Source organism: Sceloporus occidentalis, unplaced genomic scaffold, assembly GCF_023333645.1.
Source record: "Sceloporus occidentalis isolate IW3139 unplaced genomic scaffold, rSceOcc1.0.p SCAF_5, whole genome shotgun sequence".
Lineage (NCBI taxonomy): Eukaryota > Metazoa > Chordata > Lepidosauria > Squamata > Phrynosomatidae > Sceloporus > Sceloporus occidentalis.
Window position 1 is genome coordinate 145,734,561 of NW_028316985.1, and position 27,811 is coordinate 145,762,371.

The 27,811-nt window shown below is 37.7% G+C and overlaps 1 protein-coding gene across 8 annotated transcripts in view; it reads left to right on the forward strand.

Moving 5' to 3' along the window:
- The window catches only part of INPP4B (inositol polyphosphate-4-phosphatase type II B), a 339,484-nt gene that overhangs the window by 232,045 nt on the left and 79,628 nt on the right, over window positions 1-27,811 (forward strand). For all 8 annotated transcript variants that reach the window (XM_089525748.1, XM_089525750.1, XM_089525752.1 and 5 more), the window contains 4 exons: window positions 5,358-5,488; window positions 12,348-12,452; window positions 13,448-13,556; window positions 26,254-26,431. In XM_089525748.1, coding sequence (XP_089381874.1) covers window positions 5,358-5,488; window positions 12,348-12,452; window positions 13,448-13,556; window positions 26,254-26,431 — 523 coding nt within the window. The remainder of the gene's footprint in view (window positions 1-5,357; window positions 5,489-12,347; window positions 12,453-13,447; window positions 13,557-26,253; window positions 26,432-27,811) is intronic.

Below are 27,811 nucleotides of genomic sequence, written 5' to 3' on the forward strand. Positions count from 1 at the left end.
TGGCAAGCATACCCTCGTGATCTTTTATAGATCTGATGAAAAATTCTATCTCTCGAATAGGAATATACCTCAGGATGTAATGAAATTTTATATTGTATTAACTGTTTTTAGATAGTATGTGGTTTTTATACTGTGATTTTAAATACTGTTACTAGAATTATTGTTGTTGAACTGCATAATTTGACTGTAATCCTGCCTCAATCTGCAGGGAGAGGCAGGAAAATATCAATAAAAATTATTATTATTATTATTATATAATTTGAAGCTGCAGTTGTCTGAGGGCTTGTCTACACAATTAAATCATACTTCATTCTATCCTAATGGACTGTGATCTGGCAATTTGGATGAATTGAGGATTTTTACAGGAAGGGAGGAGCGAAAAATTCCATAAACTCTGTAGAAAAAGCAATTGAAGTTTTTACTGAAGTATCCATGAATATGGCAACCCATAATTGAATGTGTGGCCGGCTGGCCACTTCACATGGATTTGCATGGATTCTCATGGCTGTGCATTTTCAACAGAGGGAGGGCAAATAGATGTGAATTTACACAAGAAGTGAACTGTTGATGTGAATGTGTGAAAATCCACAGCAATTCACATAATACACCTACATGTAAACTAACCCTGAGGGACAGAGTTATAGCATGGTCCCACTTTTGTGGGGCTCCCTGTTGTACCATGGCAGAAAGCATGCAAAGAGATCCTAATGTTTCCAGATCTGGCAACAGCATAAGTCTGCTTGAAGGCTCTGGGATATCAAGACTACACAAGACCATGTATTTTCACTAGCTTCAGTAATGTTGCTTATGCTACCATTTATTTCAGTGAAGTTATACAGAGTTAAATTCAGATATTTAAAAGTAATAGGTGGCCTGAAGCTTTGCCAGTGTGGTTGAATGTTAAACAAATGTACATAATGAAAGCCTTTGGGTACTTAAATTACATTTCTCCAGCAAATCAGATTTCAAGTACTTATTTCAAATGTTGAAACTTGAATTTTCTGGTTTATTTTTGCTCACATGAAACAGGAATTTCACATAAGGTAACAAGTGAAAAAAAGAAGCCACAGGCTATACTTAAATGAATAGCATGTTATTAAGAGAAAAACATTACAGATTACAAGTATACCTCAGTTAACAAATGAAATGTGTTCCTAGGCTTTACTTCTTTAATAGAAGCTTTGGTACCAAAGGTACAGAAAACATGAAAAGAATAAAGATAGTTTACTATACCACAAACAGTTGACTTGTTTCAGCAAAAATTTTAATTCACAACTAACATTGTGTGCACATGAAATCAATAAGATCAAGTAAGCTTTGCAGAAGTAAACAAAAACAATTTGAATCTTCTAGAGACCATTTAAAAGCTTCCTGAAAAATGTATCAGGTGGTGATTGTTTTTCTTTCAACAGCCTCCATTTTTCTTATGATTTCCATTTTGGTGAAACATATAAATATATGCTTTTTTTTCCACCATGCCAGCATAGCTGGTGAGGCAGGCTAATGTTAAAACAGTTGGCAATATAGAATTGTTGTTGCTGCTGCTGCTGCTGCTGTTGCTGCTGTTGTATCTGCCTTCAAATTGTTTTCAGCTTATGGTGACCCTAAGGCAAACTTATCATGTGATTTTCCTGGCAAGATTTGTTGATAAGAGGTTTGTCTTTCCTTTCCTCTGAGGCTGAGAGAGTGTGACTTGCCAAAGTCACCCAGCAGGTTTCCATGGCCAAGCTGAGGTTTGAACTGTGGTCTCCTGAGCCATAGTTCAGTGATCACTCTGGCTACCATAGCAAAGGTACACTATCATTAAACATTATTAAAGACACTATAGTTACAATATGTTGGTTATCATGCCTGATAATAAGGTATTTCCATTTATAATTTAATGAATTGCCTTCAAAAAGCTACAAAGGAGAGATTATGAATTTATAAATTTACATGAAAAGCTAGTGATTTTATTAATATGAAATAAAATTGCAAATTACTTTCCATAGCAAAGTAACTTTGGGATGAAATGCTCAGTCTATTTAGATAGGAGTGCTCTGTTCTATTTATTCTATTCCTTTATTTCACAACATCCTTTAATATTTGTTCATGAGAGAAGCATATATGCTTTATGCATAAATGCTCATCCTACCCTACTGGGATATGTCAGCCAAACAGTAGGTAAAGCCAAAGATATAAATCTAGTAAAGTGATCATAGAGGGGTTGTTTTAAGAAGATATTGAGAGCTGTCACTTGCCTTCAGAAATATGTAAATGATTCCCAGTAGAAGTTAATGAGAACAGCATGCAATGCATCTGTGTTTAAAGAAGGGTTTAGCTCTCATACAAAGAGGATTTTTTTCCTGTTTTATGCAAGGTTTAGCCACCTGCTCATGATTTAAGGTTAACCTTTAAAATGGTTCTTCTGAGAAACTTACAAGTTTCATATAAAACTGTTAGTTGTGAGTTTCTTATAAAACCTATCTGTAGGATTCAGTGTGAGAGACAGATGCTAGGTATTTTAGGATTAACACAAAGAGCATAAAATTACTTCTAGAACTAAAAAAATTGTGTTTGTGCTGTAGCAGATGTCCATACACTCTGTTTCTTTTCCAGCAGAACAAGATTTGGATTGTTTAGCTTTGGGTTTTGAGATTATCTAGCACCAGTGAGTCACTTGAGTTAACTAACAGTATTTTCCACTGCATAGTAATAAAGAATATCATTTGCTTCTATAATTTCCTAGGTACAGTCTTATGTCTGCAATTTGAAAGAATGGGATTCTTTTTCTTTACTACAACTGCTAACTAGAGTAGTGGGACAGATGGTCATTTGATTTTGTTTGCTACAAACACATTTAAAAGAATAGTAACTTCCTGACACGGTTTGTGGCAAGAAAATGAACTTAACATGAAAAAAGTCTCTCATAGTTTCAGTGTGCCCAACTCTTCAATTCTCCAGCGGATTGTTGTTTTTGTCAAGTACCTGGTGGTAATAAGAAAAACATAGTTTGTTTCCCTATTGTGGTGCCACACCAATTATGGAATATCTTCCTATGCAGTGCAGTTAACACTGACATTACATTCTTTTCAATATCAGGCCAAACCTTTTTTGTTTGTCCAGCCTTTTAGATTCATTTATGAAACTGAAGAGTCTAGGTGTCTATTTCATATATTTACTTACCTCTTTTTATAGGGTTGGCAGTAATTTGATGTGTCTTTTTAATGTTATAATTTATTACATTTCATAAACCTCACTGGTACCATAAGAAAAAAGGGTGTAAAAAACCCAAATAAATTGCTAGTTATCAGCATATCGGTGGTACTATGCTACATATTCCCAGATCACCTGAATGGGTGGGTGTCAGGAGACAAGATGGCCCTTTGCAAAAGCTTCTAGCCAGAAGAATTGTGCTATCCATGCACCAAGTTTGGAGCCTTGGTACTAGGGAGACTAGCTACCAGTGGAACAAGTAGAAAACTGACAGCATGAAACAGATATCTTCTATCCCATCCAGAAAGAGACTGTGGTTTATGGTATGATCATCTGCCAAGATAGTCCAGAGAATCAACAGGGTTGCATCGCTCTGTTTCTCTTCTCACATATTTCCTAAATGTCTTTTGTGTTTCTCCTCTGTGATATGATGTATTTTTTTTCCTGAAATATGTATTTTCTGATATTGATCAAAGTGACCAAGGCTACATGCATCTCCATCTGGGCTCCATATTGAAATAGATCCCAATAATGTACTTCAGTCTTGCGATTATGCAAGTAGACCCTTGTAATTTAGGAAAGGAAAATTAAACAGAATAAGGGGACAGAGAAAAAGCTGCTGCAGTCTCATAACTGTTTTTTTAAAAGTGGAATGACTTCTTAATTTGAGGATGGATTAGAATTCACTGTAGTCAGTTCAAGATCCTCCAGTGCCCCCATTCTTGAGAGCTTTTACCAGCTCTGATAGACAAGGTTCTAGTAGACATACTCCAGCATGTTCTGCTCCAAATGTCATCAAGTATGAACAAAGGAAATTTATCTGATACAATAGGACAAGAGGGTGCTCTATGGTTGTATCTATATGCAGGGTTCCAAAACTCTGTCAGCTTAAGCAGTAAAAATTGTCATGTGTTTTCAGACAATACTGACACAAATTCTGCTTCAATCACTTTGGCCTCCAAAGAAATAAACAGGAAAGCTGGTGACATAGTGATGGATTTCCTTTTGTAATCTCAGTGGCTTGGTTTTTTTTTTATGACACTGATATTTTCGCTTAACTGATGCATTTGCTATGGTGAAGATTAAACAGTAGATGAATACATTCTGATACTTTATGTTAAGAGAAAAACATGATTTTTTCTCCTTAGCTGATTTTTAAAAATGAAAAATCTGAACACATGTCTCTAGTGCCATGGATAAAGCACTTTTACAATTAAATAAATATAATGGGTTCACTAGCATCTAAAGTCTCACCTAGCCATTTCAGCTTTGTGCCTTCCAGATGTATTGGACTACAACTACTGTCATCTCCAGCCACCATGGCCATTCTGTATAGTGGGAGAGGTTGATGGGAGTTGTAATAAAACACGTGGAAGTTACCAGATTGCAGAAAGTTATCTAGACACTTTGCCCATGCTAGCTACTTATTTATTTCATAGGGGACCTTTCTCCCAAATTAGATCCAAGGCGGCTCATAAAAGATGCTTAAAAATAACAGCAGCAGCAACAAAACAATACATTTTAAAACAATTAAAATACCACATTAATATAACAAGTAAAAAAATATAAAATCCTTAAAAATACTAAGTTAAAAATATAAGATTATCAAAAACATACCAGAGCAAACACTTAATAAGAAGCTTCCCTGGCCACAGTATGCTCTGGCAGGGATAGAAAACCATTGGCCCTCCAGAAATTTTGGACCTTAACACCCAGAAATTTTAGTCAGCATAGCTTAGGAACTGTGAGAGTTATATGCCAAAACATGGAGGGCCAATGTTTCTCTACCCTTGCATTGTATCAACAATTGGACAGGAATTGGGTCAATCACTTTTCTTTTCTTTTTGCAAAGAAGCTTGTTAGACACCCCACGAGTTTTGTTCATAACTTGTGATAAGACATAAACATTAACTAGAGTGTAAAATTTTGTCCAGTATTTCATACACCTGGAGATTTGAAGCAGAGTCTTGACTAGTGGTACCTAGAAATTGAGCCTGGGAATTCTTGCATGTGAAGCATGGCCATCATTATAATGCTACTGGGTAGCAGTGTTATGCATATTAATAAAGATTATAAGATATTGCTTAGCCATAGAACTGTTTCCTTTAGTGTTAACATTTTCATACAGTTGGATGGTTAGTTTTTTTCTTCTTTTTCTGTAGGAATCAGGAGCTTAAAGAACTTGGGGAACTTGCTCCACATTGGGACAATATGCGTAAAAGTGTCATTGCACACTGTGATCAGATGCTGACTCTTTATCAAAATATGCTTGCAGAACTTGGGAAGCATACAGGTATGAAAAAGATTCTTGCTCAAAAACAGAAATAATGTTTAATTGCATTTTCATTGTGTGTAAAAGTGTGGAATAGACCCAATTCAGCTGATATATGCTGTACTGCTCAAACCTCTAACAGGAGTAGACCTTGGAAATGCATCCACCCACAGCACTTTCCCCTTCCTCCCTTAATGCAAGAAGAAAGGAGTGGGTGAACTAAGGATTCCATAATGCATTTGAGTGCAGGATCTCCCAAGTTCCAGACTATTACACTGAAATAAACAAGAAGTCATTCACTTTTCTCTCTTAACATTCAGATAAACTGTGGATCGCTCACTTTTTCATTCCTAAAAGTCATTCCCAAGACATTGAAAGCAGATCGTTTTATCTCTCATTTGCAGATGTTCTAGAACTTTTTATGAACTATGGATGAGCTTGTGTTCTCTGCTTGTTCATATAACTACCTAGGATGAAGGATATTGCTCAACAGTGACATTTTCTTTCTGCCTCCTGATTTGGTTCTGTGATAGTCCATTAATATGTGGGATTGGCATTTTTGTCATCCTACCACATTTTCTGTTCTCACTTGCATTTTCTGAAAAGAGGAAGTGCCTTCAATAGCTGTTGATAGCCATTGTCTTAGGCCTGTTACAGACAGGCCAAAATAAAGCTGCTTCGAGTCACTTTGGAGGTATGGTATTTCAATGATGCATGAGTCCTAAGAGTCCAAAAGCCACACCAAAGCTGCATTACAGTCCTTAGGACTGGAGCATGGCTTTGGTGCGGCTTTTGGACTCTTAGGACACATGCATCATTGAAATACCATACCTCCAAAGTGACTCGAAGCAGCTTTATTTTGGCCTGTCTGTAACAGGCCTTAGTTAGATGTGAAGGTGTGGCATACAGAGAGAGCATTTCTGGCTGTGGCTATGTAGTGCCTCCTGTGAATCAGCTCACGTCTTTCTTTAAGACTCAGGCAAACCTTTTTTTTAAAAAAAATCACAACTGTTTCAAACTATTCTAAGGAGATAAAATGTTACAATCTGCTCTAGAGTTTGGATGCAGTACCTTTGGGACTACAACTCCCAGAATCCTCCAGCTAGCACAGCCACTGTTATGTAGCCCCTCAATTTAAATAAGACCTCTTCCTGTTCTATTGCCATGCCAGGGCATCTGGCTGTTTGTGCCAAGCTGACTGCCTCTAAATGAGATAGCTGTGTGCATTAAAAATTTCAGTGCATATGTAGAAGAAAATTCAGACCATCCTGTATTTTACAACTGCCCACTTCACCCTATAAATACCATTTTCATTTACTAAATTTAATGTAGTATCACAGAGTCACATGTAAGCACTGGGATAACACTTGTTTTCAGAAAGTTGTTGTTTTGTTGCTGTTGTTGTTATAATTATTCTATTATTTATATCCTGCCTTCCTCCTGGTTGTTATTGTTGTATGCCTTCAAATAGTTTCTGGTTTAAGTTACTCTTCTTATAATACTAACCTGGGAATGAGTCTAGTGCAGAAACCAATCAGGAAGCTCCTGTTCTTAAATAACAGAAAGATTGTCTGTTTCTGTGTCAGGAACATGAAATGTCTTTCATCAGGTTGCAGCTGCACGTTCCTACTTTTAACCCACAAGAGAAATAATTGAAAACATTGTTTCCTGTTTTCAATTTTATGTAATTTGTTTAATTAAAACTTCATTGAGCTCTATCCCTCCTCCTTAAATCAAGCTGCTGTGGCCGTGTGATTCCCAAGCACTTGTTCAACCGAAAATGTTGCCCCCATTATTCCAAGAGGTTACCAGCCCTAAATCCATAATAATTGTATATTTCTCCATAAATGCTTCACATATATAATCACTGTACTGTTTTCCAGTACTCTTAGTTTTAACATAAATGTCTGAAGGTTTATACACATTTATTTCTCTCTGAGTGTACATGCACACATCATCTTATTCCTCATCCATCCTACAAGGAGTTTACAGTTGCAACCAGATTATTCTCAGGTGGCTTCTGGTACAGGTACATCTAGCCGGACTAAGACCAATTTAGCTTCAGAGAATTACTTCATTTTGAGTTGTTCTCATCTGTGATGTAACAAAACTACAGGTGTTCAGTACTAGAAATTATACTTGCTCTGGCTGAACATGTAGGTCACAAAGTAATTTACAATTCTTTTTCTACATGGGTTTAAAAGCTTAGATTAAGACTTGTACCACTGAAGCTGATCATTACAAATTTAAAATTGTTTTCTGTGGATTTGCTGGAAGAATCATTAAATTCATTCTGTTTAGAGATTATTATCCTTGAGTGTTTTTAAAACATAGACAACAAATATTCAGGCATTGGGTTTCATACAGACCTTTGCTTACACAGCTTTCTTTAGACAGCCCAGTGCTATAGGAAGCTTTAAAAAGTTGGTACAACCATGGATGCATAAACTGATGCAGGCTAGCTTCCCCACCACTGCCACCACCATAGGAAGCAAGTCATGCCAAATAAGCTTATGATGGCCTGTCATTTACTGTTTAGATCTTCTCTTCAGGAGCTCTCTTCCCCTGCCCTATTTCTGTTTCTTCTCTTTGTGGCCAAGAAATTAATGGAAGTCCATGCCAATATGCTACAGAGTTCTAGTTCGGGAGTGCTATGCTGTGATATGAACAAATTTTGTGCCTATAAATACTAACTGAACTCTTCTTTCTTTCTATTATACAACAATTAACTCAGGAATGTTCAGTTAATGAAAGACTCTGACATAGAAAACTGTGCTTCTTGGAGTTGGAACAAGACATTCTTATAACAACATCATACTATGTTTCAGACATGTTAACAAATACAGTTAGCCCTCTGTATCCACAAATTCTGTATCCATGGCTTGAAAATATTTTGACTATATATAAAGTCCCAAAAGTAAACCTTGATTTTACCATTTTATATAAGGTACACCGTTTTGCTATGTTATTGTATTTAATGGGACTTCAGCATCCGTGAGGTATCCTGATATTCATAAGGGATTCAAAGCTTAGCAGATACATAGGGTCCATTGTATTAGGGATGAAATTCTTCACTAATTTCATTCTCAAGAGAAGTAGAATAATTTTAGCTATATTGTTCCACTTGTGAGAGAGTCTTTGAAAATTGAACAGTTTTTGAAAACTCATAGCTTGGGACTTATTCCATACAAAATTTCAACATAGTGTTTTTGTACAGAAAATTTTATCTGTTCAGGGAATGCTGTAGTTAATGATTTATTCTGTGCAAAATTCACAAATTTTAGCAGGAAAATTCCCTGTGCAGAAAATTATTGGTGCAGAAGTACTCTTTTTTGAAGCAAAAATGCAAATTTTGTGCAGAATAAGTCCCAAATTGCAAAAATTCACATCAATTCAGGATTCTTCTCATCATAATTTATCAAGACTCAAGAAACACAATTTTTTGCCCCACTTTTAAAAGAATACTTTCAAATATTCTTTCCATTCTACTTCCTATGTGTAGACTTCCTGGCTTGTTGTGGTAAGATAAGAAGGTAAGAGGGAATTAAAGTAGTGAGAGGGCAGAACACATCATGTAAAGGCACAGAAATTTCTAGACCTTATGAAAAGTTTAGCATAGTGGATTTTGGCAACTGATGCATTGCAGAGGCTGAGGTTGTGACTCAGCTCTCAGCTGTAAACTTGCAGGCTAGCATTAGATAAGTCATTAATTTGTTTATAAAAATACTTGTTTGGTAAGTCCCCCATCCTTCCTGGTTTTACCAATGCAAAAGCATGCTCCTGCTTCCTAATGATGAAGATAGAATAGACGCACCGGTCCTATCATGCCCATACCACCACATTTTTCCTCTGCATAAATCTAATCCATGCAACTCCTTTCACAAATTGTACCATTTGGAGGCTGCTTTCAGAGTCCTTACAATGAAAGTTCTTTTGGCTTAAATATAGTAAATAGAAATAAAAATAGAAAATAGCTGAAAACTCTATGTGTGTGTTGTAACTACATGCTACATGCCACCCTTTCTTAGGGAGGCAGATATCTTAATATCCTCTGCTCACATGCTTGTGATTCCATCCAGTCAAACAAACTATTTGCTACCACCCATTTTGAGCTATAAGCCTTTTGCCTGGGATGAAGTGACTACCAGATGTAAATCTCCTGTCACATGGGCAGGCAACCAGCTCCTGTCTTATCCTCCCCCTCCTCCCATTATTGAGATAATGTATTAAAACTCATATTGATACCTAGTGAGAAGACATGTGAGGGGAAAAAACCTGTCTCTTATATTTGGTCAGAAGTCCACATGCCAAATCTCAAAACTGAGAGGAGATTTATTACAGATATATAGTAAGAGACAAGAAGGGAAAAGATTTTGTTAGTTTATTTCACTTGTATCATGCATTTTTATCAAAATGTTAGACACTAGAATAGGGCGGCTGCTGCTGCTGCTGCTGTATGTCTTCAAATTGTTTTCCGCTTATGGCAAACCTATTATGTAGTTTTCTGAGGTTGAAAGTGTGCAACTTTCCTAAGGTCACTCAGTGAGTTTCCATGGCTGAGCAGGAATTCAAACCCTAGTGTACAGAGTAGTAGTGCAGTGCTCAAACTACTATGGCATGCTGGCTCCTATAGAACAGGTACAAAAACAAATATGCAAAACAGTGTAGTTTGTGATTCTGTACTAATCTCCTAGGGATAAACTACTCATACAAAGGACATTAACTGGACATTTGCAACATATGCCAGATATTTTGTTGATCAGGAGAGATGACAGGAATCCAGGGACAAAGGCACTCTATATATGTTTTGGCAAAAGGGCAGAGGTGCTCCCATCTTAGTCCACCATATAGGTCCAAGGTACATTGTTTGTTTTATTTGCCATCAAGTCAGCTTTGAGTAATGACAACAGCCAAAAGAGATCTGCAAGAGCTCTTGTCATCAACATCTCTGCTCAGGTCTGGCAAACTGGGAGCCATAGCTTTCTTTATTCAGTCTTCCTATCTTCCCAGGATCAAAGCCTTTTAGTAAGTCTTGTTGTGTCATATTATATTCAAAGTATGATAGCCTCAATGTAGTCATTTTGGCTTCTAGAAAGAGTTCAGACTTCATTTGTTCTTTGACTGATTTATTTGTCTTTTGAAAATTGATTGTTTCTGTAGAACTCTTCTCAGGCACCACATTCAAATTAGTTGGTTTTTTTTTTCCCCTGTCAGGTTTCTTATTTGTTCAGCTTTCACAACCGTACATAGAATATGGAGATACTATGGCATGGATGCTTCTGACATTGGTATTCAATGCTATATCTTTACACTTGATGATTTAATCTAGTTTCTTCTTAATTTAGTCTTCTGATTTCATGATTGCAGTCTCCATTTTGATTTGTGAATGAGCCAAGGCATAGAAAATAATCAACTAATAAACTATTAACTTTATGTAAATCTTCTGGGGCCATTTCTTAACATTCAGCTGTAACATTGTTTTTGCACTTTCTTCCTTAATGTAACATTTAACTTTCTTCAGTAGGCCTTCCACGTTTTTCCTGTTTTTGCTAGTAATATGGTGTCATCTGCATATCTTAAATGCAAGATGTTTCCACACTGCCTTCCTCTGAGTCTATAAATTACTCAAATAGGTGGGCAGAATGCAGCTTTTTCTGACCCTTTTGCCAATTGGAAGCTTTTCTTTTTTCATATTGTATCCTCAGAGGCATGAATAGAAGGAAATTCTCCTCTCAGTTTTTGTAGTAGTGGATTGAGCTAAATTTTTCAGTACAACAAAAAGGCTTCAGCTAGCCCTGATGGGTTTCCTGCATGAAAAGGCATCCCACTTTGTGGACTGGAAGCCTGGAAAAAATGTATGGCATTCAGTTGCACTGATTGAGGGGTTTGTAGCTTAAGAAATGAGTGCTAAAAATCTTTTCACAAAGATAACTATCAAATGCATGTGCATTTTGTTGAAGACCTATAAGAAAGTCTTGATAGGCCATAGCATCCCACAGTGACAGAGGCTTTTTATTCATGCTTGCTGTTCAGATCACTAATGCCCACAATATGCTTCTCCTGAGGATCATGGGGTTTTCTAGAATGTGGTAAGTTCAGATATCAGGGAAGAGAGAATCTACATAGAGACATGGGACTCTATTCATGTAAGGTGCTTATGCTTTACCTCTGGTTTAGAGGCTTAGACCTTTCAGCAACACTGTTTCAGAGGTTTCAGGGGACTACACTGGGGAAGAGTGGAAGGAAAGGTCCTCTTCTGGGAGCTTCTTTTATATTCAGGGTTTTCAGGACACACCCAGGACACACTCATATGCCTGATTGTCACAAGTTAGCCAACCTTTGGTGTTTTTTTTAAATAAAAATGTTCTCAATAAAAGAATGAAGTAGTTTGTGGTGGTGCTCCAGTGTGCTCATGAGTTCTTTGTCCCAGCATGTTTCACGAACATGTAAATGCATAATCATAAAACAATTAAAACTCTGAACTAATTAACACTTTGTACAATTTTTCTATAGTAAGACTATTAAGAAAAGCTACTCTGGGTCCCATGCTAGGAGGAAGGTGGGATATAAATAAAATAAAGCAGAATCGAATAAAATCTGCATAAGACACAGATATTAGGATAGGTGAGGCAAAGATACCAATTCTGAGAATTAAAAAATATATTGACAGCTGCTTTTGAGATATGTGCTAAGAGAAACAGTAAAAGCCACTGTTCATAATGTGCAATAACACATTAAAAATAAAGGGTTTTTTTGAGTTCTACCAACATTATGCCAACGAAATGTTGCACAACATGGAATTATCCTGGCATGTTAATTGCAAGAAAAAAAATCTGGTGAACATCTTCAGATAATTAATTTTTAAACGTTCACTTTCCAGGTTCTTCCTTCAAATCAAGTTGTAGTAAAGGGGAAAAAACTCTAGAATTCGTTCCAGTCAATCTACATCTGCAAAGAATGTATGTGCACAGTCCACGGTTGAAAGGTAAACTATAGTCTGATTACAAACTTGGTTCAGGTTCTGTTGCAAAACCTGACTCCTAGATGGCTGTGTTTTGCTGAGTTCACTTCTAGAATGGTGACAATAAGGGGATGTGTCAAGGTAAAGGTGGAAGGAAAAGGAGAAGGAGTGTGGTAAAAGGTAAAGGTATTCCCTGTTGACAAGGTTGTCAAATCGTGTCCAACCAGAAGGGGTGGTGCTCATCTCTGTTACTAAGCCAAAGAGCCAGTGTTACCAGAGATTACTCTGTGATCTTGTGGCCAACATGATTACTGAGAACGCTGTTTACCTTCCCACCAAAGTGGCATCTATTTATCTACTTGCATTTGCATTCTTTTGAACTGCTAGGTTGGCAGAAACTGGGACTAGTAATGGGAGCTCACCCCATCACCTGGGCCTCAAACTGCCAACCTGCCGATCTTGCCATCAACAGAGTCAGCGTCTCAACCACTTGAGCCACCACATACCTTGAGGGGTGTGGTACAAATTACAATAAGATGGGAATGAGGTTGGAGTTAAATGTCAAAGAATAATATTAATTTTATTTATATACCGTTATTCCAAAGATCATAGCGGTGGAATATCATGCCACACTAAATCATATTAAGAAAGTACTGCTGTTCTGTTTTACTGCCAACAAAGCAAGAGTAGTGTAAGTTGGTGAAATTCTAGAAATGATTTTTTTCCCACCACCTAAGAAGTCTTTGCTGTAAGAAAGCTACAATTTCCCATTGATCCACACGTTAGAGTCAAAACTTTCAGATGACTTTTCTCTGAGAGAAGTTTTTATGTTTGTTTGATGCAAATATCCAGGAATAGCATAGTAAAACATTTTAAGCCACACCCTTCAACCTTATTGAAGCTTTCTGGAATAAGAGGCATGTGTTTCCAAAAGAGGAACACTCTGCTATTATAAGCAATGTGTCCTTGTCTTTTCATGTGCACCTTTAAATCTCAATATTTGTCTATTCCTATTGCAGATGTTCTTTATGATGTCATCACAGTAGGGGCACCGGCAGCACATTTTCAGGGATTTAAAAATGGTGGTCTTCAGAAACTGTTGAATAAATTTGAAGGAGAAAGACGAAAGTAAGTTGTTTTCAGTAACTCACCATGAAACTAAGCATAACTCAATATTCCCTAATTAACAATAATTTTGGAATATGTTTGCGACTTGGATACAGTAGAAAAATAGAGAAGCTTATGCTTATGCAAATGTCTGTGTGCATAATTTTTGATCATTTGAGTAAGTTCAAATGAGAGCTCATCTAGGGTTCAGTTTTGTGGACTAGTTGGTAAAATATTTAGGATTCAAGATGTAAAAGACATTTGCTATCATGAACATTACTATGATAATCCACATAAGAATTATTTTGTGGCACTAGCTGAAAATATGAATAGGAGGTGTTTGTTTTGTTTACATTTGAATCAAGCCCCTTTGAACCAATAAACGAACTGAAACTCATCCATAGAAACTTGCACTGCACAGATTTACTCTAAGTTATGTAATGGAGTTCTCCACAAATACATATATCAGAAAATATACAGTACATTGTTCAAATGCATTAAATTAGGAAAACCACTCACAAAAATGTGTATGTTGGAGCAAAAGTCATGTAAAAATGCATGCATTAAGAGAAAGTTGTAGAAAAGTGCATAAATGTTTTCCTGTGAAATTCAACAACATTTAAACAAAAAGTTCCTCAACATTTGGATTGAAGATAGGAATTTTTTTAAGTATAGGAGTTTGAAAAAAATCAATGAACTAAAAACCCTAAATTAATAGATTTGTCTGTTCCTATTGAGAAAAGGTAATTTATACTAAAATGAACATACAAAACTGATAGTTTTGCTAATAATTTCAAGCAGAAATTGTCAACAAGATGTTTGTCAATGATAATGTATTATTGGTTTAATCAACTCCTGTTGCCTATTGCCAGTTTCTGATGGTGTAATGAGAACAGTTGTCCTATACAGTCAGTTAGATAACAGTAGTATGTTTGTTTTGCTGTGTATTCTGAATAAAAGAAAAATACCACTGGTGATTCCTGAGGGGTCCATTACAAGACCTGAATAGAAAATTTCTGCATATGGATTCTAACAAAGTATTGATTATTACATTGTAATGGAACACTTGCTGATACCCCTGAAATTTCTTATTTTAAAACTTAATCTTAGGGAAACATCACCAGATAGCATATTAAGCTAAAATATGTAATAGAATGAGAAATGCAGAACACTGAAGGGGATTCATTAGATGAATATCTGCTGAAAACCTATAAAAGAATTAAAATTTCAGACATCTGTAAAATTCTAGTGTGTGAATCCTTATGAATCTGCTTAATGGCACATATAATCACATGCATCTTTGTCTTCATTTCCTTTCTGTCTCTCCCACTGGAAAATTAGTATGGGCAAAACCTTGCAAAACACAGTGCCTCCATTAAAACAACAAAAAAACCCTACATTGCTTCTTTCTTCACAATTTTTTCTTTAGAAATAGAAAAAATAAATGTTAAAATAATCACACTCCTATTAATATTCTTCCCGAGAGTGGAATGAAACAGAAGTGTTTCCAAGACCTTTTGGGCTCTAAATTAAGAAAATTGTTTCACCATGACATGATTACATAGCATTTTTGCATGTAGATGTTTATTTACCATCTGAAAGATGCTTTGAGTACAGTTAGCATTTTCCAGAGTCAGCATTTAGAATTCAATTCTTCTCTGTTTTACAACTGGGAGCACCTCTCTGAGACCTGGTACGGAAGAAACAGCATGTTGAGATATCATACAAAATATAATGTGAACAGATTTCAAAATGTTAGCTGTTCACTATATGAAATTTGAAAGGGAAGAGGGGATTATCTTCCCAGGTAATCTGGGGATGGATGCATGCATGCATGTGTAGATCTCTCATAAAGTTTAGACTCCAGTAGTCTCATAACAGATGTTCTTTTTAAAAAAAAATCTTATGAATATTAAGTACACACAAATGTTATTATACAGCGAGAAAAACACAAAACATAAAATCAGTAACTGGTAATTTTTATGTTTTTTAAATCTCGGCTGTGAATGAATTTTAATGGCTTACTACAGGCAGGTCTCAATTTACATAGTGTTGCACTCCTGAACTCACAATGTAAACTGAGATTGACATAATGAAGTAACTCAGTTCTATAGGAGATCTTTAAAGACTAAAATAATGTGTTCGAACAGAGCTGAAGCAGACTTAAAGTTAGCTATTTTCCACAGCCTACAACCAGTTTTAAAGAGGTTTAGAGCATAAAACATCAGAGCTTACCTTTTCCAGGCTAGAGAAATGCTCTCCAGAGGAACCAGAAGAGGCAGCAACTGGTGATTCCAAAGGGCTTGCCTAAGGTGAGCTGGCTTTCCATTAAACAACAGGTCCTCTTCAGAGGAGCCCACAAACAGAGAACAACTGGTAAGAACTATGTTCTTCTGCTGAACCTTCTCTAGTAGGGTTCTCAGGTGGAGTAAACATATCAGGAGAGAGGCAGAACATCACCTTCTGTACCCTCTCTAGAAGGCTTGCCAAGTGAAAAAGCGAATAAAGAAAGAAACAGCACATATTTTTCAGATGATTCAAGGCAGACAGCCTCCTCCCCTTTAAATATACAAAAGAAATCCTTTCCACCAAAGCAAGATGCCAGCTTCTTCCTCCCCTTCACCCCCCTCTTCTAAACAGCCAAAGGAAGAGGTTAGGCCCAGCATAAGACATGGGTTCAGGTTTTGGATAAACTTTCCAAATTCCTTTGTCCCAAAGCCCAATTTCTTAAGAGAATGTGGGATGACATAGGTGAAAGCCATTCTATGATTTCCCTGTCACCAAAATTGAAGCAGTCACAGGCTGAATGAGGAGATATAACTCCTCAAACAGATGAAAATATATACCCAAATGGATTATAGACTAAATTGTATGATTTAAGATGGCTAAATTATATGAATATGATATAAGGAATAGAATTTTGTACAAGTGAAAGCCTTAGCAAAATGTCTGTAAAATGCCTTAGCAATCTCTATGGCAAACTATATAAAGTGTGGAGAACCTGATGATTATGATGGATAAATGACTGTATTAAATGGTTTAATGGCTATTTACTACCAAGCCTGTTAAAGGGCTGGATATGGAGATAAGGGCCCTGTGAAAAGTCTTGATGAAAGAGTAAATCTTGATGGCCTTATGATATGATGTAATGAAATGTATGATGCCTTACATGCAATGAATTGAATGTAATGAAGCCTTAGTGCTGAGCTATTGCTATGTCTGTGTTTCTCCCTAATGGGAATGGGTTTTTTCCCCCTACATCTATAAATGTTTACAATAAGTAGTCTAAGGGCTGAAACAGATGGCCAGTATAGCCCCGCTTGGAGCTAACTTGGTGGTGTGGTGTTAACACACACATCACTACCAAGTAGGAGAGAAGCCAGATTGGCGATTACACACTGGCTAGCTTCTCTCCTGCTTGACGGCACAGCACTTAGATGCCAGTTTCTCCAGGGCAGATTTTTGGGAAGAAAAGCTGACTCTATGGGGGAAGGGGCAGCTTTTTTCCATCCCAAAAAGGAGTGGATCTTATCTGCTCCTTTTTGGGACAGAATCTGGCAGGGTTGGGGCCAGGCATCTGTTTGCCCTGGCCCCAATCCAGCCTAAAGGTGGGGGCTCTAAGCCACCCCTTTTCAGCTGTCTGTATCCCCCCTAAAAGAGTCCTAAAAAGCATGCTCATTTCCCATATAAAGATCCTGAGAATAGCTGGGTGAAGTATTAATGTTAACTTGGCCTGTCTGATTTAATCACCATCATGAGTTGGGCACTAAGATGACTAGAAACTGATGACAATAACCCAGACAGAATCTAGAATTAGCTGACAGGTAGCAAGGATCCTCAGTCACTCAGTCTAAGAGAGGGGTGCAGAACCACACCTGTTTCATCTGGTAGACAGACCATCACTTTTGTAGCATTCTTGTAGGGCACCTATTCTGTCACTGAACTATTTCTGCAGTTTGTTTTAAGTGGCAGATGGAGATTAGTGGTAAACTGGTGAGCATTCCCAAATCAAGCTACTCTTTTTCTTAAGCTGAAGAACCTGAGAGATAATTAGATAAAGTTATGTGGTAAAGTTCTGGGGGGATTTTCAGACCAAACATGGGTTGGCACAACAGGAATGAGCATTCACAATGTGCTTCAGGTTCACAAACTTCCTTTTCCCTTCATATCATAGTATAGAGGCTGACGAGTCCATTACCTGTGGAGCAATTATTCCCCTCTGGGTTTGTTCCCAAGTTTAAAGGAACTATCAAAAATAGTGAACTATGGCCTGTTACAGGCAGCCAAAATAAAGCTGCTTCGAGTCACAGTGGAGGTATGGTGTTTCAATGATGCAAGAGTCCAGAAGCCACACCAAAGCCACGCTCCAGTCCTTAGGGCTGGAGTGTGGCTTTGGTGCGATTTCTGGACTCTTAGGACGCATGCATCATTGAAACACCATATCTCCACTGTGACTCGAAGCAGCTTTATTTTGGCTGTCTGTAACAGGCCCTTATCTGCAAAATGGTTTAGCCACCTTGTATTGCTTCTTTAGTGTTCAAACAAAAGCCCACAGCCATCACTGACATTAGAGCAACCAGTCTCCACTGCTCATATCATTTGGTTAGGAACATCTACCCCTGTTTACCAATAATTTTCTAGTTCATCCAGATAGGCCATACTTGTTCATGGTTTGCTGTAAGCAAGGATCAAAAATTAAAAACTTCATAGAAAGGAAGAAGGAAATGTATAACTTCCATGCTTATTTTCATGCTTATTATTGCCTGCTTATTCTCATAATACCAGTCTGTGATATATTTGGCCATCCTAAATGGTACTGTCAAAATCAAGCTTCTTAAATGTCAATTTCGCCAATAGCATCTAAGACATCAAAAGAGACTATCTAGTCTTCTTTACATCAAACATTTAGCAATAAGAACATAGTGGTAATGCTAAGATGACAATCAAATTTATTTATCTCTAACACTAAGACATTTAATACAGTACATACGTTAATTTGTAGAAAAATGTACTACAGTAATACCATTCACATATAATTGCTGGAAATGAATTTAACAATCTAACATAAGTAGAAACAATGAAATAGCATTATCTGGTATTTTAATGGTCAAAATAAAGAATTTAAATGTTTAGGAAGTTAGGGTAATAAATTAATTTTAACATTATCTGCAAGCTCTTTGCATAATCATGGAATATTCTCAGATTTGGAAGAAAAAAAATGTCACCTGAAATACATAAACCATTCTTTGCCATTTTATTCATTTGTTTAAAAAAACAATAGAGTACCTAGCAGAAAAAGTGGTGTAGCAGGCAGGAATCAAATTGATTTATTATGGCCTGAGGTTTTGTTGGCAATAATCTTAAAAATGTACACAAAGAGCACACAATAAATTGCCTAGGCTTGGTCTTAATTTGTTCAACACTGCAAATATACAGAAAGTTCCATCTTCTTGTAAATTGAAAGATTCTTCCTTTCAACTAAAGTGGATGGCAGCCTAGATTATTATTTTTAAGGCCACATTGTGGAGCAACATGTAGTTGATGGGCTGTAAGTTAAATTGATGCAGCGTTCCAGTGTTTAAAATGTCCATAAATCATTTTCAGAGTACACCAAAGACTTGCGTTTTCATTCAAAAGCTAATCAGAAGAGATGTGTTAAAGCAAAAATACACAGGCTTGTCATTATGAGGTTTTTAATGCCCCATTACAAACCCTCAAGGAAACGCAAACTGTCCCTGATGGCATATTGCAAAAATGAAAGACAAAGCCAGTAGACATAATGTTCAACATTGGCTTAGGTTTAGGTCCTCCTTTTGTTATGCCTTAAGTAAGTCACATGCCGAGTATTTCTTAAATTGGTAAAAGGCATCAATTATTTTCTCATATCAACATTTTAACTTAAGTATGAACAAAAGTTACAGTTATTAAAAACTATTACCGACAATTATTTAATATCTCCTTTGAAATATTTCTTTAAAATAATATTCTTTTACAGTGGGTAATTTTGTTAATAATCTTAATAATAGGAATTATTACCAAAATATTTTGTTTTATAAAACAAACATATTTTAAGTGTTACTACAAGATATAATCGGGTTGGTGGTCTTAATTAGGTTAAGTAATGTAATCAAATGTTTGATTATTTATTTTCTGAAAGGTTTTGATCAGTGAAGGCACAATTTTTCCAATGGAACTTTAAGACACTCCCTTTTTTATCAAATTAATTTTGGTTTTGATATGTTATTATACTATGTAACCGGCCTTGGTTTTGATGCATTACTGTTAACAAGAAAATGAATGAAAACATTAAGGACAGTTCAAAGATATAGCTGTGTTAGTCTGCAGAATCAATATGTAGAGAGATCTTGTAGTACCTTTGAGACCAACTGAAAAAAAGAAGTTGATAGTATGAGCTTTCATAGACTACAGTCTACTTCCAAAGATGCTTTTAAGGAGAGCTTACTTACAATAATCATGTTCAGTCTTAAAATCCAAGCTAACTACTAGTTTAACCTATTAAGGAGTGAGTACTGGGCAAGTAAAAGGCAGGAGGAAGAGAGGAAGACTGCATTGCAAGTGGATTAATTAAATCAAGGATACCACTGCCCTGAGTTTGCAAAACCTGAAAAGAGCAGTTGGCGACTGGGGCTTTTGTGGAGGTCTCTCATTCATAGGGTCATCATATGCCAAAGTCAAGTTGATGACAAATAGCAATAGGTCTGTTCACTCCCTCTTTTCCTTATCCTTAGAGGTGACTGAATATCCTAGGGATCATTTACACTAGCCAGAATACTCAGCTGGTCCCAGAGTGTTCTGGCCCTAGAGTTGCCCAGATGCCCTCATTATCTATATTTTCTGTAACAAGGCCAGGTGGCTGTTTACATATATGTCCCTGCTGTTGTCCAGTGACATAAGGCTGATATGACGCAGATTTGATGAGGAACTGGCCTTACATCATGAAGACAGAATAGGTTGCAACCATTTTATTTGGTCCATGTTAACAAGCCCATGGTTAGTACATGGAAAACAATTCTAATTTCCCCAGTTTGGATATAACAAGAATTGTAGTTTAAACTAACCAAGATTAGTTCACTGGTGTGCATTGGTGGGCCTGCCACTCGTGTCTGGCTAGCTAAAATGCAGTTTAGCTTTCAGGGAATATACATTCAAAGCAGGCCAATAAGAGTTCAGTCTTGGTTTTGTTGGTTTTGCTCACTTCATTCAGTACAGTATTTCAAAAAAGCACTTGTATTAACTTTTTGTGATACATGTTTATTTAATCATGTAATTATTTAAAAGGCGTATTCATAGCCCATCTATTCAGTCTTAAATTCCCAGCTGGTTTGAATGTCATTTACTCATTAAACATTTTGTTATATGAAAATACAGTTTATTTTCCCACCCCTCAACTGTGTAAAACCTCCTAGACAAGATGTTCCAGAAATTGTAGGACTTCCACTTTCACCATGCCTTACCATTGGTTGTGTGTTGTCTCAGCCTGACCTGATCATAAGATTGTTATGAGGATAAAGTGTGGAGAAGGAAGGCCATGTCTAGTGCCCTGAACCTATTGAAGGAAAACCTATTAAAGGAGCAAACAATTTTTCCTTTCCACTCTAACCCCAAATAATTTTGGAAATCCTTTTAGATCTCACATGTTAAAAATTTGAATTGCATATTATAACAGAGAGATGTAGTTCTGTCCCTTGCCACTGCCAGAAGGAATCTGATTTGACCATTGTCCCTTTGCATGGGCCCTTTTACACTGCACAGTTATAGCACTGTGATTCCACTTTAACTGTCATGGCAACATCCTACAGATTCCTGCAATACTCACTTTATGAAGGAGGGTTCATAATTCTCTGCCAGAGAACTTTGATGTCTCATAAAACCACAAACTCCAGGATCTCAGAGAATGTTTCCATGGCAATTAAAATAGAATATACCTCTAAAAAAGGGCCAATGACAACTAGTGAGTTGTATTCCGGCAGGTCCCTGTTCCAGAACTGCACCTTCCGTCATGACACATACTGTTTGCTGTCTGTTTATGGGAGGGACAGAAGAACATTAATAAATTACATAATATGTGTAATAAGTGACTTCCAGTCTTAGTGGGGATTTTCTTTTCTGTATGAAGCTTTTTTACCATTTATACATAGTGTTAATAGCAATAATGATTAAAGGAAACTTTACTCAATGCCAGATGATAACAATTGCCTCAGATGTTGCTGTCAAATAACCACAGTACAACATGTTGGAAGTAAGGCCACAACTTTATTTGCAAACAATTGGTAGGGTTGGCACAAAGCATAAGGTCAGGATCTGTGCAATCAAACCACCCGATGTAGTCTGATTATCCAAACCGGGCACCCACCTGGTGCTTGGGATGACCTAGGGGCTAAGGAACACAACTTGACCGCAAACCTTGTCTTGCGTTCACCAATTCGCAAAGCCCCTAGTCACCGGGAGGCACTCCTGCGTTCTGGCCCCCGCAATGGCCAAACGCCTGCCCTATTCGCCCCCGGGTACCTATTGACTCCTAAACCAGAGCTCCATAGCCCTGGTACCACAACGTGCAGATCCTGGCCTATGCTGCTGCCAAGTTGTGACTAAAAACCACCTAACAACAGCGGTGGGCGGGCGGTGGGCACCAAGACTTGCTCCCTTCCACAGCTTGGCTCCGCTCTGCTCGAGGCCAAGCAACCAACTGAGGGAAAGGGCCAGCAACACGGCCTTATATAGGCCTAGGCCCCTTCCTCCCTGCGTGCTGTGCGGGGCCCTGCCTCCAAGGCCCAGCCCACCAATGGGCAGCCTTGGAGGACCGGAAGCCCCGCACCAACGAAACCATCTCCCAGAGCGTCACGGAGCGGAAGGGCCGCCCCTTCCGCCCCCGCGCACCAATAGGGAGCCGGGCAGGCCCCAGAGCACTCTGGGGCTTGTAGTCCAGCCGCGTCTAGCGGCAAAACAGTTTGCCCGGTGAGGCGGGCGACCGTTGCTGTAACTCATTTACAAGAATTACTCACTTAACAGCAGGATTGGAATTATAGTGTGTTATCATTAAAACCAGGCAGTTAACTTAAACTTGAGTTCTTAATATATTAGGAAATTAGTGCAAGGAAGGTTACTCAATAACACATAAGACTTACTCAAATTGTATTGCAAATTTTGTAGTCTGTATTTTGAAAATTCTGTAAGTCAAAACTCAGCATTAATAATAATAATAATAATAATAATAATTTGTTTTGTTTATATACCGCTATTCCAAAGATCATAGCGGTGAACAGCAAGTAAACTAATTAGCAAGTGAGCTAATTTTCCCCCAACAGTCTGGGTACTCATTTTAGCGACCTCGGAAGAATGCAAGCCTGAGTCGAGCTTGGGCCCTTTTGCTGGTCTTGAACTCGCAACCTCGTGGTTTCGAGTGAATGGCTGCAGTACAGGCATTTACCCACTGCGCCACCAGGGCGCCACCAGGGCGCCACCAGGGCATTAAATTTAAACTAATCTAACAAGCAATGTGGTTATTTAAAATCATGTGTACACATTATATTGATGGCAGTACTGACATTCCAAACTCCAAAAGGGGCAAAAAAACAAAACAAAACCCACAAACCCAACTTTAACCCAGAAGACATATTTATAGATTCCTTGAAAATACATCTTCAAGTATATGCTGTATATAACAAGGAGATTTGTAGACAGTATGAACAAGATTACATTCAGGAACCATTATTTTTGCCTTTAAGTGCATTTTGTTCTGTTATAAGTAACTGGGCATTCAACTATCATATTAGTATTCACTTCACTAAAAAGCTAATCTGACAGTTTTTTCACCGCCTTATTCTTCATTTATTCACTCCTTATATTTGTGAAGATTACCATCTTAAATTCTGTTATCAAAAAGTGGTAATAGAAATTATCTTGAGCATGCATGCCTTGTATCAGATTTCATTGTATTTGTGTCTGTATGTAATGTATGTGAATAAGTGGAAGGGAACATATTAAGAATATATGTTTTCACAACATTTGGATTGCTTTAACATTAAAATTGTTTTTCTTATTTTTATATTAAAAACCTTGTGGTGTGCTGTACCAGCTAAGAAGCCTATGGAATTAAATGTGAGGACTGCTGTATTAGAGCTTGTAAGGAATGGCAGCTCTTCTTTGTCCCATGTACTTGCAAAAATAGTTGTATTAACTAAAACAGTTTTCTCCCTGTGTTATAACTCTGAAGGTGATAGGCAGGTGGGTGGGTGCATATCTGAGAACCAGTGTGGTGTAATGTTTTGAGAATAGGACTTGGATTCTGGAGCTCAGGGTTTGATTACTGGCTCAGCCACTGGGTGGCCATGGTCAAGCTAAAAACTCTTGGCCTCAGAAAACTACATGGCAGAGTCCCCCTTGGGTTGCCATAAATTGGAAATGACTTGAAGACGCACAATAACACACACACACACACACCTAGGCATGCACTGTAGGCACCTTGAGTCCATGTTTAATAGGGGGTGGTAGGATAACATTAAAGTTGATAATAATAATAGTGAATCACTGTATTTATACCTACAGTTGTGAATGATAATGCCCTTTTGCCAGCAGATCTCACCCTACAGATCTGCCTACAGAACAATCTGCCAGCAGAACAGTTTTGCTAGCTAAGATTTGTCAGCAGAAAACCCCAAAAAGGGGTAATGAAGGGTCATGGAAAGTTAGGAGATAAATTACACTAGATTCTGACTGTCTCAGCTCAAAACACAGCTATAAAGCTGACCGAAATGCAGGCCAGGATCATGTTTTGTCATTGTTAACAGCTCTCGAGTTGACCCTGACTCATGGTGACCCTGTGGATGAGAAGTCTCCAAGGCTCCGTATCCTCCACTGCTCGGCTTAGTTCCTGTAGATTCAGGCCCGTGTCTCATGGTAGCCCTAATTAATTTTCAAGGGCCCTAAGCTGAGAAAGGTTTTGATTTTGTACAGCATTAGGAGGACTAGGGTCAGCTCAGCTGGCCTGTCCCTAATCTCCTCTGAACAAATTTTGCCCAGAAAACCCTATGAAAGGTCTGTTGTTAGCTGGAAACATCTTGAAAGCACAGAATAACAATGACTATGTGCTCAGTAGAAATTCTCCTTAGTGCATTTATCAGAATGGTACTAAATTGGGCAGATAGAACAAGACAATGGACACTACTGGAATGGAAGGTAGAGAGGAAGTCTATTTATGCCCATATGCTACATATGTCACTGATGGCTACATAATATCTAACTGGAGCAATGCAGCAAATGGTACTGCAGGGGAGGGTATACTTTTGATATCCTCCTTGGTCAGAGGCCAGAGGTTATTGCATCTGGTGCAGGGCATGAAAGCCACGATCCAGTCCTAAGGACTGGAGTGCAGCTTCTGGACTCTTAGGACGCATGCATCATTTAAACAGCATACCTCCAAAGTGACAAAAAGCAGTTTTATTTTGGTCTGTCTGTATGGGACCATAGCAACCTCACACCATGGCTCTGATCCGGCCTTTGGATGACGCAAAAAAGGAGCCGCAAAAAATGGTTCTTTTTTGCGCCTTCCAAAGGGTGCCATAGCTATGGCAGCATGGCTGTATGGTGCCCCTTTCGGTGCTGCATCATCCAGATGCTACGCACCATCCGGAGCAGCGCACAGCACCATGGTGCCCTGGGCAGAGTCAGGGCATGTGTCATCAGGATGCTGCACCCTGATTCCGCCCACAGGCCGGCCTTTCGGGACAGTATGCATGGGGCCTAAGTGTGGTTTCTGTAATCATCATCATCACCATTATTATCATCATTTATTTCTATAGCACCTTAAATTTACATAGCACTTTTAAAACAATTAAATCCTGCCAAAGGCATACAATCTAAAAAATAAGTTTCAAGGGGTAGCAGAGGGAATATATAAGAGTTTGGTGTACACATTTGCACCCTTTTGGTGAAGAGCAGGACTCTGGAAGTGCTTCTTTAGGTCTAGTGACCCAAGGTGGGTGAGGAAGGAATCTATAGTTGAAGTGGACCTGTGAGTTTCGCGCTCACTTACAAGGTTCTGTGACTTGGAGGGAGTGACCTGGGTTTGCCCTCCAGAAGATGGTCAGCTGGGGAACAAGCCAGTTATTGGATTTCCCTCTGGGCTAACGTGTTTCACACAAGCGAAGACTGAGGACGTACTGTAGTCAAGGGGTGGTACCTTGCCTCAACTGATCCCACCCTTCTTGCACCTTTCCAGGTTCAACACAACTTAAATAGGTTGTAGGTCAAATAAAGTGGCCCTTATTTAATCCAGTTTTCTGTTTCTGTTTCAGTTATTCCATGGTTGGCCATCAAACTTCTGTGTCTTGAACATTATAAAATTGAAACATGTCTACTCTTTTTAAATTTTGCTTGTTTGGTTGTGATAGTACACCTCATTCAAAGAGCTCCAGGGGGTAATTAGTTTCACCAGTGCTGCCTGGAGTCACTATCAAAGAAAAGGTTACCTTCTTTGACAATTTCAGCAAGGTCTGTTTTCTAGCCTGTAGCAAGTTGGGTTTTAAAATAATGCATACGAATGTATTATAGTGAACTTTAGAATACCTTTTCATATTAATTACAAGGCCAGTGAGAGCCTTTGCCTACAGCTAACACTTAGCCATCTCACCCTTGAATTTGAAAACACATTTTGACTTTGTAAAAATATTATTTTGTCTCTGCATTTCTCATTCTGCAGTACTGGGTACCAATGTATTTACTATTCACCTGAAAACACAGCTAAGGCAAAAGAAGTTCTCAGTAACATCAATCATCTCCAGCCTCTCATATCAAGCCATGCAGACCTGCTGCTTAATTCTGCAAGGCAGCATTTGCCAGACAGCATGAAGAATTCCTTAAAGATGCTTTCAGAAACGGTAAGATTCAAAATGGTCCTGCAGTGGCAACTAGAACAACCCTAGCTGCTACTCTGCTTCACAGATACTTGCTTCCTTTGTATGAGGAAATATTAAATTATTCTAAGGCTACACTCAATGGTGGTTTTTCTAATAAATCTATACATAGGTTTTGTGATGTTCAAACTTACACTACTTCAAAGCAGCATTCCACTGAATTTACCCTTTTCCAGGTCCTCTTGGATGATTCTCATTCTGTTGCCATACTGCAGAATTAATGCAGTTTGACACCATTTTAACTGCCAAGCTCTCTGACAAAGAAGGCTAACTATCTCACAAAACTACAAATTCCAGAATTCCATAGCACTTAGTCAGGGTAGTTAAAGTGGTATCAAACTGCAATAATTCTGGAGTGTAAATGTAGGCTCAGACATTTGTATGGATTTTAAACATGGAGAGTAGAAAATCTATGTCAATTTACTATCTATCTATCTATCTATCTATCTATCTATCTATCTATCTATCTATCTGTCTATCTGTCTATCTAGTCAGCTGTAAAACTACCATTATTATTATTATTATTATTATTATTATTATTATTATTGAGGCATGGTTAACTTGTTTTTCCAAGTATAGTTCCTAGTACATGCCATCTACCTCTTACTTGATGGATAGCTTACATTTCTCTTCTGGATGATCCAGCAGAGCTAAAAAATGAAAAGCCATCTGGCCAAAATAAATAAGCAAAAAGGAGATTCTGTTCTAGGAACATTTGTCCACTATTAGATGCATTCTACATTAATTTTCTTTTTTAAAAATGGCCTATTAACTAGATGATTTATTCACCAGTATAACAGTAAAAAAAATGGTCTCTTCCATCTAAATCCAGCTTTGTACTACATCTGGTTGCTAATAGGTCTCCTCCCCAGCACTCTGCAGCACCTGAAAATGTAACCTGGGTGTGTGTGTGTGGGGGGTCCCAGTTCTTGAGATTAGGGCATTTCACATACTTATGCTTCCTCTTCTTAACTCTTGACAGTCTCTTCTCTTTCAGTTATTTCTTAGAACTATTTTTCTCTAGAGTGATAGTGTTCATATGGTACATTTTGCATCTTTTTCTTAACTTGCTAGGGTTCTGAAAACATCTGCATGTACTAATGAGCCTATTCAGTAAATGTTTACCATTCATAGATAAAATATATTAGCTGGATGCAAGCAAAATAAAAACAAATATATATACTCATGTATTGTGATTTGTTTTTACTTGTTTGTTTTTTTAAAAAATTCTCTTTCTTCTGACTTTCCAAAACAATTAGTGTAATGTGAAACACAGAAAATAAGGACTGTGTTTTTTTTTAATGATAGATGCACTCTTCTATCATTCTATTTTTCATATTGGAG